Source organism: Arabidopsis lyrata (assembly GCF_000004255.2).
Source record: "Arabidopsis lyrata subsp. lyrata unplaced genomic scaffold ARALYscaffold_7, whole genome shotgun sequence".
NCBI classification, from domain to species: domain Eukaryota; kingdom Viridiplantae; phylum Streptophyta; class Magnoliopsida; order Brassicales; family Brassicaceae; genus Arabidopsis; species Arabidopsis lyrata.
Window position 1 is genome coordinate 17,671,559 of NW_003302549.1, and position 16,208 is coordinate 17,687,766.

The window sequence follows — 16,208 nt, forward strand, 5'->3', positions numbered from 1 at the left end:
ATAGCATGTACCCCTATTTATAGGAAATACTAGGTTGCCCTAATTGGCTACAGGACAAAATAGAGAGTCGGTGGAGGCCAACTCGACGTGACGTCGTGCCTGCGTGGTCGAGTCTGTGTCCAGACTGCTTCCTGACGTCCTACTCGACGTGTCGTCGAGTCCATGTGGTCGAGGGGGAGTGATTCTTCAAAGGGTGCTCCTTGATGGTGTCCTACTCGACCTCACGTCGAGTTGGTGTGGTCGAGTCCAACCCTTGGTGGTTTCTGAGCGCCTGCTCGACCTCCTGTCGAGTCCAACCAGTTTTCTGCATATGTCTCCATTAAAACCACCATAATTCTTGCATCAAAGCTCTTATTCGCTTGAAATCACCTCCGTTGGAAAGGTAACTCAATTTCCTATCACTTGTATGAAGATCTCTGAAGCTAAATCGCAATGCAAGACGTCCATCTGAGTCGATCTTTGAGGGACTTCAGACTGGCTCTGAATCATCAATTCTCTTCTTTGCATCCATTAAGTCCCAAATAAGCTCCAAATACCTGAAACACATCCAATATGCAATATGCTATGCCATGCAATGCAAATCGTACTAAGTGATGAAAATGATATGAAAAGGACTATGGATGCAATGAAAGAGAGATGAAACTTAGCTAAATGCACGAGAAAAGTGTGCTTAAAAGCGGTAAAATACAGAGACATCATTGCCTCTCAACGCTTTTTGGGTATGGCCGAAGTCCTATGAGATTTTGGTTTTGGAGCTTCTAAACGGAGAAACACTAGTTTAGCTTTTGGGATCCGGTTGCGGTTCTAGTTCTTATAATCTATCATACACACGAGATCTAGTCATATTTGACTTCAAAAACACTAACCAAGCTTCTTAATGCCTCTCAAAGCTTTTTGGGTGTGGCCGAAGTCCTATGAGATTTTGGTTTTGGAGCTTCTAAGCGGAAAAACACTAGTTTAGCTTTTGGGATCCGGTTGCGGTTCTAGTTCTTATAATCTATCATACACACGAGATCTAGTCATATTTGACTTCAAAAACACTAACCAAGCTTCTTAATGCCTCTCAAAGCTTTTTGGGTGTGGCCGAAGTCCTATGAGATTTTGGTTTTGGAGCTTCTAAGCGGAAAAACACTAGTTTAGCTTTTGGGATCCAGTTGCTGTTCTAGTTCTTATATTCAATCATACACACGAGATCTAGTCATATTTGACTCTAAAAACACTAAGCAAGCTTCTTATTTCCTCTCAAAGCTTTTTGTGTTCAATGAGAATTGAGTATGAAAGTGATTTAGCTTGAGAATCTCTGTCACGAGAGTGGATTGATTTGTATTCGAATCTATTGTCTAGGGATAGCCTGTTTGGATTGTTAACCACCTAGGTAGACTAAGGAGACTGCCATAATCGATTACCCCATTCCTCAGGACCTTTTATCTCTATTGTTTCACCTATTCTCTGTACCTGTTGCTTGCTTGTTTATTGCTGCTTAGTATTGATAGTTCTTTCTCTTATGCATGATCACTCCTGTTCTGTACTTATTTCTCTTTATGCATGATCGCTTAGGATTGCTAGATAACGAAACTCTATTCTGCTTGGCTTGACTTAGTTATCTCTGAGCATATCTTGATTGATAGTAAGAGCACCTGATTGGATTGATAACCTAAATTGCTGCAATGACATGATAGTAATCTAGGGTAATTGATAGTAAAATCCTAGTATCAACGACAACGGTTCGAATCGACCCAAGTTTTTTTCGGACATTTTAAAATTGGTCGCAAATCAGTCGCAATTTTGCGACCAATTTGCGACAAAAGTATATTGAAACGTTTATTCTCCACCATTTTTCTTTTAGTCGCTAACTAGTCGGTCATTTGTGACTAGCACCTAAAGATTTTGCGACTGTTTTGAGACTAGCACCTGAGATTGCGACCCATCTGTGACTATTTGCCAACTCTCGATTTTTGTTTTCTCACTTTTCACATTTTAAATTTGCTTACATATAAAGTTAAACATTTTTACACTTATTTGATATTACTCATCAAGAAAATCTTAACCTAAGTCATAAATACTGAAGTTTAGAAACAAAATATCAAAAACAAACAAATCTCTTTATGATATTACATTACTAATATGAGTAAGGTTTAGGGATTTAGTAAAAAACTCTACATTAGTTGAGTTTTGCAAAGTTTTATAACCTTAAACTAATATATGTCCTCTATAACCCTAATATTAGTGTTATAGAGTGATATATGTCACCATTTTAGATCGAAATGTGTAGATTTCAAAATTTTGCCTTGTGACTAATAGATCACAGTCACACAACCGTCACAAATTTGCCACCATTTTGGAACGATTTGCAAGTTTGCGACTATTTTGCGACAATGTTTGCAACTATTTTCCGACCATGATTGCGACTATTTTGGTACTGAATGTGAAATTACTTGAGTTTTGCAAAGTTTTGTAACCTTAAACTAATATATATCCTATATAACCCTAATATGAGTGTTATAGAGTGACATATATAACCATTTTGGATTGAAATGTGTATACCTCCCCTTTTGCGTTGTGACTATAGATTACAGTCACAATCTAGTCGCGAATTTGCCACTATGTTGGAACTGTTTACCATTAAGCGACTATATTGTGACCATTTTTGCAACTATTTGCCGACCATTATTGCGACTATTTAGGTACTAAATGTGAAATTGCTAAGATTTTCGCTAAATGTTTTGGCGGTTTAGATTCCCCCCAATTTTTTTACTTTGGTACCATTTTGCGACTAAAGAGCGACTGGTACTCTTAATTAATTAGGTGAAACTTAAACGAACCCTCATTTCCACCAAAATCCCCAAATCGATTTAGGGTTTCTCTCTCAATCGTCCCCTCTCTCTCTCAATCGATTCTCACACAAATCTCTCTCTGTTTTTCTCGATTCTCTCTCAAATCTCTTCCCATCCTCTCGAATCCTCTCTAAAAGCTCTCGAATCTCAACATCTCAAATCTCAAATCTTCTTATGCCGCCTAAAGGTAAATCCTCTCGAGGCCGCGGAGGTGGCGCTACCACCAGAAGAGTGGCCGCCGGAGGAGGCCAAACTAGCAGACAAGAAGCCGCCGGAGGTGGCGCAACCACCAAACGAGTAGCCGCCGGAGGTGGCCAAGCGCTACCACAAGAAGCTGCAGGAGGAGGCGAGACCAGCAGACCAGTAGCCTCTCGACCTGGAGTCCGAACCTTCGTTGGTCACAGATCACCACTCACTGTGAGTGGAGTCGGAACATCTTCTCACTTCTCCTCGGCAAGTCAGTCTGCGACCCAATCTCAACTGAGTCGTCCTTCACTTAATTCTAGTAGACAGAATCCTCCTCTCTCTAGGCAGACTCCTCCTCTCAATAGACAGACTCCTCCTCCTCAGCCGCAGCATCAACCACTGTCTCCTCAAACCGAGCCTCTACCGGAACATGATGCGAATCACCAAGTGCTACCTGAAAACGAAGACCTTGTAGAGGAAGAGATCGATGATGTAGGACAAGAAGATGACGAAGAAAACCCTAATCCTGGGGAAGACTACCAAGATATGCTGGATCGTTTGCTAGCTCTTCCAGGCCGACAACATCTTCCTCGATTGTCTATACACCCAATCCCAGGCGTTGAAACACTCTGGTATTAACACTTTTGTCCCTCTGTTTGTTTTGTTTGATGTGTGATGTTTGGTATTGCTAAAAGTTTTGGTCTGACATTTATCATTTGACTAGGGTTTGATCTATCATTTTCTAAAAGTTTCAAAAAGATACATGTTATTGCTTTGGTCGGACATTTGCATATTATTGGTCTGACATTTGCATATAGTAGCTTGCATATCATTGTTTGTTGTTGTAATCGTTGAGTCTCAGAAGTGCTGTCAAATACAGTATGAGACTTGGTCTCAGGAGTGTTGTTTCATATATTAGCTGTCAAATACAGTATGTATATGCAATATATAACAGCTGTAGGTTTTTTGATTCAATGAGTTGTTGTTTTTGAACCATTTTGACAGAGTTTTAGCTAATTACAACAGTCGAATTGTTTTTGCATTGGTCTTCAGTCTTTGAAACTGAACTAAGTTCATTCATGCTCATTCTCTGTTTGGTGTTTGCTCTTTGAATCTTTGCTATATCTTCATTTCATTCATGCTCATTCTCTGTTTGTTGTTTGCTCTATATAAAATCTGCTTTATATAGACTAATAGCCTCTAGTTGTAACAGGTTTAACCGGCAAAAGGGGGTGCTGTCTCGAGCAATTTCTAGAATATTTAGGAGGAAGTTTGATGGGCCTTACTAAAGCTGGAAGGTTACTCCAATCAACATACAAGAGAGATATTTCAGAACTTTTGCGGTAATGACATATATATATATATATATATATATATAGCTTTCATTCTCTCTTATTGTAGTATATATAGTATGTTACTAACTTACTGTTTTGTGTTATGTAGCGGGAGTTTAATTGGGATACTGGGATTACTGCCCTTGTTAAACAAGGATTCTTGATTATAGCGCAGAAACGGATGAAAGGCATTGTCAGTCAAGTGAGGTCGAAAGGTGTACAACCAACTTGGATTAGATTTACACTTTGGACTGAGATGCAGAACTTTTGGAAGACCGCTGATGCTATAGAGAGGAGTGAGAATGCTTCACAATGCAGAAATTCTGATCGTGGCGGACTTGGAGTGCACAAACACTTAGCCGGTCAGAAATCATTTATTCAAGTTCATCAAGAGATGGTAAGTTGTTTCAATCGCTCCAAATACTTTACTTTTACATAATTTCTATAATTTCTACACATGATATTCTTTTTTTCTTTCATTTCAGGAGGAAGAGTTGGGGCGTCCAGTTTCATTAGGTGAAGTGTTTATGAGAACGCATACTAGAGCTGATGGTTCTTTTGTTGATCAAAAGTCTGAATAAGTGGATGAGGCATATAAGAAGACAGTTGAAGAGAGATTGGCTGAACTGGAAGAGGATGTTCAGGATGCTTCAGAGATTTCCTCTGAACATTCAATGCATCCTAGAGAACTCAGCATTGATGAGATGAATGATATCTTCCTTAAGGTAAGTAATTTTTGTCTTTAGTTTGCTTGGATTATATGATTGTATTTGTTTACTTGGAGTATGATAGTCTTGTCTGCTGAGCATTGTTACTTTAATATCAATGATGATTCTTATTTTTCTTTGTCTAATTTGCTTTGTGGATTGTCTTTGTCAGACTTCTTTGCTACATTCTGGATTTCGTTTGTTTTTTTTTTTCATTTTGTCTATGATCCTTGTCTGATTTCACTGAATGTTTGTTTTTTTTTGCAGTGTACTCATATAGATGACCAAGGCAACCCTTATGGCCTTGGATCACTGGTGGAGACTCTACACAAGGGAAAAAGGAAGGAGAGTTACGCAAGCTCTTCTTCTACAATGACAGTTGTTGAGCTTCAAGAGCAGCTGCGGCGCAAGATCTCTAATCAGGATGCTGAGAATGCAAGACGTGATGAGGAGCACCGGAAGTCTCAAGCTCGGATCGCAAGCTTGGAGAAGCTCATCCTTTTCATGAAAGACAAAGATCCAGACTTGGCAGCTTTTATGTCAACCTCTCCACTCCTTGAACCAGAAGTGATCATACCACCCACCACTACAACAACCACCCTTCCAGCCACCATAGGAGCTGCAGTCCAACCACCATGACACACCACTGGAACCACACCAACCTCTCCTCTATCCACCGCCTCAAATCAGGAAACTTGATTTTAGTTTCCTTTTCTCTGTGTATGTGAACTTATTTATGTTATGCTTTGATTAGGATTGTTTTTGAATGGTTTGGAATAGTTTTTGAATGGTTAGGATTAATATTCGGATGGTTTTTGAATGCATTTGCCTTTGAAATGGACAGGGTTCGGACAAATAAGATGTAACTATTTTGTGACCAAAAAGTTTCAGAATTTCGGACTAATTTGTGACTAGAACAATTAACAAATGTGACCAAACTGTGACTAAACAAATTTACAAATAACTCCAAATCTCGTATCAAAATGGTTACTAATTTAGGACTATTTTGTCACCATAATTAATAAGTCCTAAAGTAGTCGCACCATATGCAACTATTTTGCGACTACACTGTTACTAAAACATACACAGCTTGCGACTAAAGTGCGACTAAGTATTTGACCCAAGAACTGTAAACGGTCGCAAACAAGGCGCAAATTGATCCAAATATGTAAGATTATTACAGTAGCAAATGAGTCGCTAACTTCCGTTCGTTGCTCTTTGGTCACACATTTGCAACGATATTCACCAGTCACAGCTTAGTCGGTAATTTGCGACTCTAAATTTATAGTCGCCAAATAGTCGCAAATTAGCGACTATAGTGATACACAGAAATTTTGCGACCGTTTTTTTGCGACCAATGGAAATAGTCGTTATTCAGTTGCAAAACCCTCTTTTGCGACCGTTTAGCGACTAATTTCACAGTCGCAAATGAAGTGTTTTCTTGTAGTGGCTAAAGTAGTGTTTCCCTTTTTAGAAGATTCAAAACCGAAAAGACATAGGACTTCAGCAACACCCACAAAGCTTTGAAAAGCAATAAGAAGCTTGGTTAGTATTTTTGGAGTCAAATATGACTAGATTTTGTGTGTATGATTGGGTATAAGAACTAGATCCGCAACCGGATCCCGAAAACTAAAGTAGTATTTCTCTGGTCAGAAGCTCCAAAACCAAAAACTCATAGGACTTTGGCCTCATCCACAAAGATTTGAGAAGAAATTAAAGAAGAAGCTTGGTTATTTTTTTTGGAGTCAACTATGACTAGATCTCGTGTGTATGATTGGTTATTCGAACTAGAACCGCAACCTTATACGGAGAGCTAAAGTAGTGTTTCTTTTTTTAGAAGATTCAAAACCGAAAACTCATAGGACTTCGGCCACACCCACAAAGATTTAAGAATCAGTAAAAAGCTTGATTAGTGTTTTTGGAGACAAATATGACTAGATCTCTTGTGTATGATTGAGTATAAAACCTAGAACCGTAACTGGATCCTGAAAGATAAAGTAGTGTTTCTTTATTTAGAAGCTCCAAAACCGAAAACTCATAGGACTTTGGCCACACCCACAAAGATTTGAGAAGCAATAAGATGCTTGGTTAGTTTTTTTGGAGTCAAATATAACTAGGACTCTTGTGTATGATTGGGTATTCGAACTAGAACCCCAACCGGATCCTGAAAGATAAAGTAGTGTTTCTCCGTTTATAAGCTCCAAAACCGAAAACTCATAGGCCTTCGGCCACACCCACAAAGCTTTGAGAAGCAATAAGAAGCTTGGTTACGTTTTTGGTGTCAAATATGACTAGATCTTGTGTGTATGATTTGGTATAAGAATTTGAACCGCAACCGGATCCCGAAAGCTAATGTAATGGTTCTTTGTTTAAAATCTCCAAAACCGAAAACTCATAGGATTTCGGCCACACCTACAAATATTTGAGAAGCAATAAGATGCTTGGTTAGTTTTTTTGGAGTCAAATATAACTAGATTTCCTGTGTATGATTGGGTATTCGAACTAGAACCCCAACCGGATCTGGAGAGCTAAAGTAGTGTTTCCCTTTTTAGAAGATTCAAAACCGAAAACACATAAACTTCGGCCACACCCACAAAGCTTTGAGAAGCAATAAGAAGCTTGCTAAGTGTTTTTGGAGTCAAATATGACTAAATCTCGTGTGTATGAATGGGTATTGAAACTAGAAACGCAACCGCATCCGGAGAGCTAAAGTAGAGTTTCCCTTTTTAGAAGATTCAAAACCGAGAACCCATAGGACTTCAGCCACACCCACAAAGCTTTGAGAAGCAATAAGAAGCTTGGTTAGTGTTTTTGGAGTCAAATATGACTAGATCTCATGTGTATGATTGGGTATAAGAACTAGAACCGCAACAGGATCCCGAAAGCTAAAGTAGTATTTCTCTGCTTAGAAGTTCCAAAACAAAAAACTCATAGGACTTTGGCCACATCCACAAAGATTTGAGAAGCAATAAGAAGCTTGGTTAGTGTTTTGGGAATCAAATATGACTAGATGTCATGTGTATGATCAGGTATTCGAACTAAAACCGTAACCGGATTCGGAGAGGTAAAGTAGTGTTTCCCTTTTTAGAAGATTCAAAACCGAAAAGTCATAGGACTTCGGCAACACCCACAAAGCTTTGTGAAGCAATAAGAAGCTTGGTTAGTATTTTTGGAGTCAAATATGACTAGATTTCATGTGTATGATTGGGTATAAGAACTAGACCCGCAACCGGATCCCGAAAACTAAAGTAGTATTTCTCTGTTCAAAAGCTCCAAACCCGAAAACTCATATGACTTTGGCCACATCCACAAAGATTTGAGAAGAAATAAAAAGCTTGGTTAGTTTTTTTGGAGTCAAATATGACTAGATCCCGTGTGTATGATTGGTTATTCGAACTAGAACCGCAACCTGATACGGGGAGCTAAAGTAGTGTTTCTTTTTTTAGAAGATTCAAAACCAAAAACTCATAGGACTTCGGCCAAACCCACAAAGATTTAAGAATCAATAAAAAGCTTGATTAGTGTTTTTGGAGTCAAAGATGACTAGATCTCTTGTGTATGATTGAGTACAAAACCTAAAACCGTAACTGGATCCTCAAAGATAAAGTAGTGTTTCTTCGTTTAGAATCTCCAAAACCGAAAACTCATAGGACTTCGGCCACACCCAAAAAGCTTTGAGAGGCATTAAGAAGCTTGGTTAGTCTTTTTGGAGTCAAATATGGCCAGATCTCATGTGTATGATTGGGTATAAGAACTAGAACTGCAATAGGATCCCGAAAGCTAAAGTAGTATTTTTCTGGTTAGAAGCTCCAAAACAAAAAACTCATAGGACTTTCGCCACATCCACAAAGATTTGATAAGCAATAAGAAGTTTGGTTAGTCTTTTTGAAGTCAAATATGACCAGTACTGGTGTGTATGATTGGGTATAATAACTAGAACCGCAACCGGATCGCAAAAGCTAAAGTAGTGTTTCTCCGTTTAGAAGCTCCAAAACCAAAAACTCATAGGACTTTGGTCACACCCACAAAGATTTGAGAAGCAATAAGAAGTTTGGTTAGTGTTTTGGAGTCAAATATGACTAGTTCAGGTGTGTATGATTGGGTATAATAATTAGAACCGGAACTGGATCGCAAAAGCTAAAGTAGTGTTTCTCCGGTTAGAAGCTTTAAAAGCGAAAACTCATATGACTTCGGCCACACCCAGAAAGCTTTGAGAGGCAATAAGAAGTTTGGTTAGTGTTTTTGGAGTCTAATATGACTAGATCTCGAGTGTATGATTGGGTATAAGAAATAGAACCGCTACCGGAACCCAAAAGCTAAAGTAGTGTTTCTCCGTTTAGAAGCTCCAAAACCGAAAACTCATAGGACTTCGGCTACACCCAGAAAGCTTTGAGAGGCATTAAGAAGCTTGGTTATGACTGCAGAAACTGTCCAAATTTGTGCCAAGTATGAACCAGAAAACAGTTCCGAGATGGGTGATTGATGGCAACGTTTGGAGGTCGAAATAATGTCTGATCGGGACGAAATTTGGCAAAGAGCGTTATGGTACTACTCGATAGATAATCAACGGTGGGATTGCGTTTATAACGGTTAGTTCTTGACTTATGCATATGTTTCCGAGACAGATTTGTGTGAAGTAAATTGTGACGAGTTTGTATTGTTGGTTGGGTAAACGACCTCGGTTTGAGCTGAAGCTTTGTAGGAGCTTTCATGACTCTTGGAGTAAGGTCTTGGTTTGTGTAGAACCACAGTAGAGCTAAGGAGCATGTGGTTGCAGTTAAGACATTAAGTTTGTCTAAAGGAGAAAGGAGTCGAGAAATGTTATTCATCTTCAACTAGGCTAATGTGAGGGAGGTATTTGTGAAGCATAGTATCATTTTCTTTTGTTATGCTTCTTGACGCATGATATGTAAGCTTAGATCTGATTGTATATGATAATATTATGTGATGATATGTGAGTTGATGATTGTTCACTACTGGAAAAACGGGTATTAATAGCATTTTATTATAGCGTTTTATGTGTTTCTACTATAGTTGACTTATGCATGATTTTTTTGTAGCGTTTCGAAAATAAAAACGCTATGATATGTTAACGGTAAAAAAGTAATGTGTTCAATCTTAATTTTTAGTTCTCCAATTACTTAGTAATAGCACATACTATTGTAAAACGTCATCGTAAATTAACACCAATAAAAAAAAATTTCATTGCCACCTAAGCTATACAAAAAATTATCTAAAATTTCATTGTCCGCCTAAGTAATAAACAAAATAAAAAAAAAAAACATTTAACCTAACACCTAAACAATACAGAGTCTTATTGTCTTCCTTCCAATTAACACATCCTCCTTCCAATTATCATCATCTTCCTCTTCTCCGAGAAACACTACAACACAAAACCTTCCAAATCCAATGACCTAGTCGAGCTATCTCTCTTCCCAGTTCCTTTCAATCTCTTTCCGACGCAACGATCCCGCTTTAGATCTTCGAATTCCGTTACGAGTCATGATGCAAACACTCCTGAAGATTCTGAAAGCCAAAGAAGACCAATCACATCTTCTGTACTCCAGCTAATTCCTTAAACCGCCACCCCGACGAAATCTTCATTAATCGCAACAAGAGGGTGGAATCGATCAAGTTCCTAGCGTTGTTCGTAAGGAGGCTGAGACCTATGACTGCTTGCAACGTAAAATGTCTAGGTCTGTCCAAATCTGTGCCAAGTATGAACCAGAAAATAGTTCCTAGATGAGTGATTGATGGCAACGTTTGGAGGTCGAAACAATGTCTGATCGGGACGAAATTTGGTGGAGAGCTTTATGCTACTAATGGATAGATAATCAACGGTGGGATTGCGTTTATAACGGTTAGTTATTGACTTATGCATATATTTCCGAGACAGATTTGTGTGAAGTAAATTGTGACGAGTTTATGTTGTTGGTTGGGTAAACGAGCTCGGTTGAGCTGAAGCTTTTTAGGAGCTTTCATGACTCTTGGAGTAAGTTCTTGGTTGGTGTAGAGCTAAGGAGCATGTGGTTTCAGTTAAGACATTAAGTTTGTCTAAAGGAGAAAGGAGTCGAGAAATGTTATTCATCTTCCCCTAGGCTGGGGTGAGGGTGGTATTTGCGAAGAATAGTATCATTTTCTTTTTTTTATGTTTCTTGATGCATGATATGTAGGCTTAGATTTGATTGTATAGGATAAGATTATGTGATGATATGTGACTTGATGATTGTTGACTTTGATATGTGTTAGTATGATGTTTGATAAGGTGATGTTATGTATGAGTATGTTTGAATGATGGAGAGTGATGGACCGACGGGTTAACAGCTGGTCAAGAATGGCTGACGAGCCCGGAATGGGAGTGTCTGAGCCACGAGGGCCAACCTCCACTCAGGAGGTTCTAGTTGTCACGAGGATGACTGGACCTAACGATGTATATGTATGGTTATGTGGTTAAGATGAATGTCAAGAATGTTGTTATGTTTAGCAAGTAAAGAATGTTACGTGATTGCTAGTGTCTAAGTTTATATGTTATGATTATGGTTGCATAGCTTAAGAAAGTGTTCTATGTTTCAGTGGGCAGAGTTGATTTCCCTCACTGAGTATTCTTTACTCACCCTTTTTTCCCTCTTTCCTTAGGTGAATCAGCTTCATGAGTTGTTGTGCAATGTTTTGTTCGTGGGTGAAGTTTAAAGAAAATGTTTTGGCAAGATCAGATGAATAACATGCTGTCTTGGCCTGGATGGCGGGACGGGTGTTACGGAAAAAAACGGATCGTGAGTTTGGTTCCTTTCGATAGATCTTGCTGCATGGAATAAGAAGTAACGTTTTGTTCACGACCCAGGGTAAGATCCACCCGCAAATCGACAGTAGCTAGCCACGCACCTTAGCCTGCAAGAACATGTTAATTAATATGTTAGCTTTGATCCCTTGATTATGTAAGTTGTTGTTAAGATCTTCCTGCTTTGAGTGTGAAAATAAGATTAGTGTTTGTGCGCTAAAGTTTGATGGACATTGACAAGTTCTCAATTCTTTTAAGTAGTCATCAGAGTAGTGAAACGGAAGGATACATTTACTTACGAAGGGAAGTGATGGTTTCAAGTAAATAAGTAAGTGAGAAATTCTGTAGACGGATAACCGTTGTTTATGTAGCATTGTGTGGTCGCGGGAGTACACAGAGTTGCAAGTAAATGTAAAGTAAGCGTGTTCATATGAAAAGAAATCACCGTTGAGAATTCAAGGACGAATTCTATTTAAGTGGGGGAGAATTGTAACAACCCCCTCCCATATTATTGGGTGAATTTGTTTTGACATAATGATACAAGCCCAATAAAGTCCAATAGCTTCCTAAACAACTAGGGTTTGGTGTTTGTATGTGGTCATATATGTGTAGAAGCGTAAACATCTCCCTCTTCATTAGAAACGCCGTCAAGAGAAGAATAGAGAGAGAGACATAGATAGACACAGAGAGAGAGAGAGAGAAAAGAGAATTATGGCAAAGGCAACGTGATCACCACCGGAGCTTCACGTAGTCACCGTCGTTCACTTCCCCCACCGGAGCCGAGATCCATGGCACTAGTTTGTTTGGGTAAGAAAATCCTGACATAATTGTGTCTTCTTCGTCTACAAACCCTTGTTTTGATATGTTGGATCCTTATATTAAATCTGAGTTTTATTATGAAGAAGAAGAAGAGAAAACTGTGGCAAGTAAGGGTTTTGTGGATTGATTTCCCGTTGAAGCTAAAAGAGTTATATTGATATATTGACTTCTCTGAATCGATCTCGTTGCAAGGAAGCCATAGCAATTGACGGTTTATCAAACGGAGGTATATTCCATTCAGCATTTGTCTTGCAAGTTGATGAAAAGTCACTTGTACTGAATTCTTGAAAACCTAAGTTATTTCAGATAAAATTTCAGATTCAAGTTGGGGTTTTGTAAGGCTCATATCTGTCAAAGCATAGAGAATCAGTTGACTTTTAAGGTGTCTCTGGAAAGCTCATATTGTCAAGAATGCACAGCATGTGACGAAGATTAAATAGAGGTTATATTCAAGAAGTTATGAATGTTTCTTTCTAGCAAAGTAACTGCACAAACTGTCCAAATCTGTGCCAAGTACGAACCAGAAAATAGTTCTGAGATGGGTGATTGAGGGCAACGTTTGGAGGTCGAAACAATGTCTGATCGGGACGAAATTTGGTGGAGAGCTTTATGGTACTAATGGATAGATAATCAACGGTGGGATTGCGTTTATAACGGTTATTTATTGACTTATGCATATATTTCCGAGACAGATTTGTGTGAAGTAAATTGTGACGAGTTTATGTTGTTGGTTGGGTAAACGAGCTTGGTTTGAGCTGAAGCTTTTTAGGAGCTTTCATGACTCTTGGAGTAAGGTCTTGGTTGGTGTAGAGCTAAGAAGCATGTGGTTTTAGTTAAGACATTAAGTTTTTCTAAAGGAGAAAGGAGTCAAGAAATGTTATTCATCTTCACCTAGGCTAGGGTGAGGGTGGTATTTGCGAAGCATACTATCATTTTCTTTTGTTATGCTTCTTGACGCATGATATGTAGGCTTAGATTTGATTGTATAGGATAAGATTATGTGAAGATCTGTGACTTGATGATTGTTGACTTTGATATGTGTTAGTATGATGTTTGATAAGGTGATGTTATGTATGAGAATGTTAAATATGATTATGAGTATGTATGAATGATGGAGAGTGATGGACCGACGGGTTAACAGCTGCTCAAGAACAGTTGACGAGCCCGGAATGGGAGTGTCTGAGCCACGAGGGCCACCCTCCACTCAGGAGGTTCTAGTTGTCACGAGGATGACTGGACCTAACGATGTATATGTATGGTTATGTGATTAAGATGAATGTCATGAATGTTGTTATGTTTAGCAAGTAAAGAATGTTATGTGATTGCTAGTGTCTAAGTTTATATGTTATGATTATGGTTGCATAGCTTAAGAAAGTGTTTTATGTTTTAGTGGGCAGAGTTGATTCCCCTCACTGAGTATTCTTTACTCACCCTTTTTTTCCCTTTTTCCTCAGGTGAATCAGCTTCATGAGTTGTTGTGCAATGTTTTGTTCGTGGGTGAAGTTTAAAGAAAATGTTTTGGCAAGATCGGATAAATAACATGCTGTCTTGGCCTGGATGGAGGGACAGGTGTTACAGAAAGAACAAGATCTTGAATTTGGTTTCTTTCGATAGATCTTGCTGCATGGAATAAGAAGTAACGTTTTGTTTCACGACCCAGGGTAAGATCCACCCGCAAATCGACAGTAGCTAGCCACGCACCTGAGCCTGCACGAACATGTTAATTAATATGTTAGCTTTGATCCCTTGATTATGTAAGTTGTTGTTAAGATCTTCCTGCTTTGAGTGTGAAAATAAGATTAGTGTTTGTGCGCTAAAGTTCGATGGGCATTGACAAGTTATCAATTCTTTTAAGTAGTCATCAGAGTAGTGCAACAGAAAGATACATTTACTTACGAAGGTAAGTGACGGTTTCAAGTAAATAAGTAAGTGAGAAGTTCTGTAGACGGATAATTGTTGTTTATGTAGCATTGTGTGGTCGGGGGAGTACACAGAGTTGCAAGAAAATGTAAAGTAAGCGAGTTCATATGAAAAGAAATCACCGTTGAGAATTCGAGGACGAATTCTATTTAAGTGGAGGAGTATTGTTACAACCCCCTCCCATATTATTGGGTCAATTTGTTTTGACATAATGATACAAGCCCAATAGCTTCCTAAACAACTAGGGTTGGGTGTTTGTATGTGGTCATATATATGTAGAAGCGTAAACATCTCCCTCTTCATTAGAAACGCCGTCAAGAGAAGAATAGAGAGAGAGAGAGACAGAGATAGACAGAGAGAGAGAGAAAAGAGAATTATGGCAAAGGCAACGTGATCAACACCGGAGCTTCACGTAGTCATCGTCGTTCACTTCCCCCACCGGAGCCGAGATCCATCGCACTAGTTTGTTTGGGTAAGAAAATCCTGACATAATTGTGTCTTCTTCTTCTACAAACCCTTGTTTTGATATGTTGGATCCTTATATTAAATCTGAGTTTTATTATGAAGAAGAAGAGAAAACTGTGGCAAGTAAGGGTTTTGTGGATTGATTTCCCGTTGAAGCTAAAAGAGTTATATTGATATATTGACCTCTCTGAATCGATCTCGTTGCAAGGAAGCCATAGCAATTGACGGTTTGTCAAACGGAGTTATATTCCATTCAGCATTTGTCTTGTAAGTTGATGAAAAGTCACTTGTTCTGAATTCTGGAAAACCTAAGTTATTTCAGATAAAATTTCAGATTCAAGTTGGGGTTTTGTAAGGCTCATATCTGTCAAAGCAAAGAGAATCAGTTGACGTTTAAGGTGTCTCTGGAAAGCTCATATTGTCAAGAATGCACAACATGTGACGAAGATTAAATAGAGGTTATATTCAAGAAGTTATGAATGTTTCTTTCTGGCAAAGTAATTGCAGAAACTGTCCAAATCTGTGCCAAGTATGAACCAGAAAACAGTTCCGAGATGGGTGATTGATGGCAACGTTTGGAGGTCGAAATAATGTCTGATCGGGACGAAATTTGGTGGAGAGCTTTATGGTACTACTGGATAGATAATCAACGGTGGGATTGCGTTTACAACGGTTAGTTCTTGACTTATGCATATGTTTCCGAGACATATTTGTGTGAAGTAAATTGTGACGAGTTTGTGTTGTTGGTTGGGTAAACGAGCTCGGTTTGAGCTGAAGCTTTGTAGGAGCTTTCATGACTCTTGGAGTAAGGTCTTGGTTGTTGTAGAACTAAGGAACATGTGGTTGCAGTTAAGACATTAAGTTTGTCTAAAGGAGAAAGGAGTCGAGAAATGTTATTCATCTTCAACTAGGCTAATGTGAGGGTGGTATTTGCGAAGCATAGTATCATTTTCTTTTGTTATGCTTCTTGACGCATGATATGTAGGCTTAGATCTGATTGTATATGATAAGATTTTGTGATGATATGTGACTTGATGATTTAGGGTTTATATTTTCATGGTGTTATTTGAGATTTAGGGTTTATATTTTCATTATGCAGACATGGTTTTCTTTTAAAGTTCTTTAGTTGTTTCAGGAGATTCGAAGTTGCCTAAGACAAGTTATT

At 38.6% G+C, this 16,208-nt stretch overlaps 1 protein-coding gene and 1 long non-coding RNA gene across 2 annotated transcripts; both read left to right on the forward strand.

Moving 5' to 3' along the window:
• Positions 1-4,610: 4,610 nt before the first annotated feature.
• Positions 4,611-5,700, forward strand: LOC110226514. Its single transcript, XM_021018452.1, has 3 exons — positions 4,611-4,751; positions 4,948-5,079; positions 5,329-5,700. Exons 1-3 carry the CDS (start codon positions 4,611-4,613, stop codon positions 5,698-5,700), a joined length of 645 nt encoding a protein of 214 aa, XP_020874111.1.
• A 6,173-nt stretch (positions 5,701-11,873) lies between these two features.
• Positions 11,874-16,157, forward strand: LOC110226615. The gene is made up of 3 exons (XR_002330560.1): positions 11,874-12,884; positions 12,977-15,050; positions 15,146-16,157. It is a non-coding gene; the product is annotated as an uncharacterized LOC110226615 (long non-coding RNA).
• Positions 16,158-16,208: the final 51 nt, after the last annotated feature.

Bases quoted from the DNA above. Each gene is read 5' to 3' on its own strand.
- LOC110226514 (XM_021018452.1), top strand. From the start codon at position 4,611: ATGCAGAACTTTTGGAAGACCGCTGATGCTATAGAGAGGAGTGAGAAT. The intron at 4,752-4,947 runs GTAAGTTGTTTC...GTGGATGAGGCA, and splicing joins TTCAAGTTCATCAAGAGATG to TATAAGAAGACAGTTGAAGA. The intron at 5,080-5,328 runs GTAAGTAATTTT...TTTTTTTTGCAG, and splicing joins TGAATGATATCTTCCTTAAG to TGTACTCATATAGATGACCA.